The sequence below is a fragment of the Pteropus alecto genome, unplaced genomic scaffold, assembly GCF_000325575.1.
Source record: "Pteropus alecto unplaced genomic scaffold, ASM32557v1 scaffold43, whole genome shotgun sequence".
In the NCBI taxonomy this organism is placed as follows: domain Eukaryota; kingdom Metazoa; phylum Chordata; class Mammalia; order Chiroptera; family Pteropodidae; genus Pteropus; species Pteropus alecto.
The window spans coordinates 1,275,544-1,276,641 of NW_006435764.1; the positions used below are offsets into that span (position 1 = coordinate 1,275,544).

At 67.3% G+C, this 1,098-nt stretch overlaps 1 protein-coding gene across 1 annotated transcript in view; it reads left to right on the forward strand.

Annotated features, from left to right (window-relative positions):
- TSPAN32 (tetraspanin 32) overlaps window positions 1-1,098 on the forward strand; it is a 14,679-nt gene that overhangs the window by 1,221 nt on the left and 12,360 nt on the right. The window contains 1 exon segment of the mRNA XM_025046279.1: window positions 418-532. Within this exon segment, the coding sequence (XP_024902047.1) occupies window positions 418-532 (115 nt within the window).

Below are 1,098 nucleotides of genomic sequence, written 5' to 3' on the forward strand. Positions count from 1 at the left end.
ATCAGGCTGTCTGTGTGTGAGTGTGTCAGACTGTGTGTGAGTGTGTTGGGCTGTGTGTGAATGTGTTGGGCTGTGTGTGAGTATGTCGGGCTGTCTGTGCGTGAGTGAGTTGGGCTGTCTGTGTGTGAGTGAGTCAGGCTGTCTGTGCATGAGTGTGTCAGGCTGTCCGTGTGTGAGTGTGTCGGGCTCCGTGTGTGAGTGTGTCGGGCTGTCTGTGTGTGAGTGTGTCGGGCTGTGCATGAGTGTGCCGAGGTGTCCGGGGCAGAGGCCGCCCCGAGACCACCCCGTGGAAACAGCCCGCAGCCTGGGGCGAGCGGGCCTCGTGTGAAGCCAGGAAGCTGGAGCGGGGCTACTGGGGTCCCCGGGAGGCCGGCTTGTGCTGGCCCTGTCCGCACGGTCCGGTCTGCTCCCCGCCAGCTGCTGGGCCTCTTCGTGGCCACCACCGCGTTGCTCACCCGCTTCGGGGCCCACTTTGCCGTCGTCGGCCGTGCGTCTCCACAGGGGAGCCCCTACGAGGCCTTGCACCATTGGGGTGAGTGGGGCTCCGGGCGGCCAATGTTGGGAAGGGCCTTCGGGTGCAAGGCCGCTGGGGACGAGCCCTGGGCTGGGGCGAGGTCCCCCAGCAGAGCCAGGCTGGGGCAGCTGGCGGGGTCTGGGCCGAGAGCCCCGCCTGGGCTCCCAGCTCCAGTGGACAGAGCCTGGGGTTACGCTCCTGCCTGAGTCTGCCACCCACACTGGGTCCCTTGGGGACAGCGTGGCTTTGTCGGGTGGCATCGCACCCTGGCCCTGGAGGGCTGCTCCTGCAGAGAGGGGCCTAGCCCCGGACGAGGCCTTGGGCAGCTCGCAGGGACAGTGCTGTGCTCCAGGGCCTTGGCCGCAGGGGAGAGCACAGGAGACCAAGGGGGTGCGGGCGGGAAAACGGAGGCCCGCGGGGTCTGGGGGCGGCCCCAGCCCCAGGCCTGTGTCCCCAGCCCCCACTTTTTAACTTTCGCTCTGAGCCTCAGCCTCCCTGGAGCAGGAAGCCTGGGTCTGGACTGATAAGATTGCAGTCGCCACTCAGCCACCTGTCACCAAGGCATGGGGTGGGGGTGGGTGGCT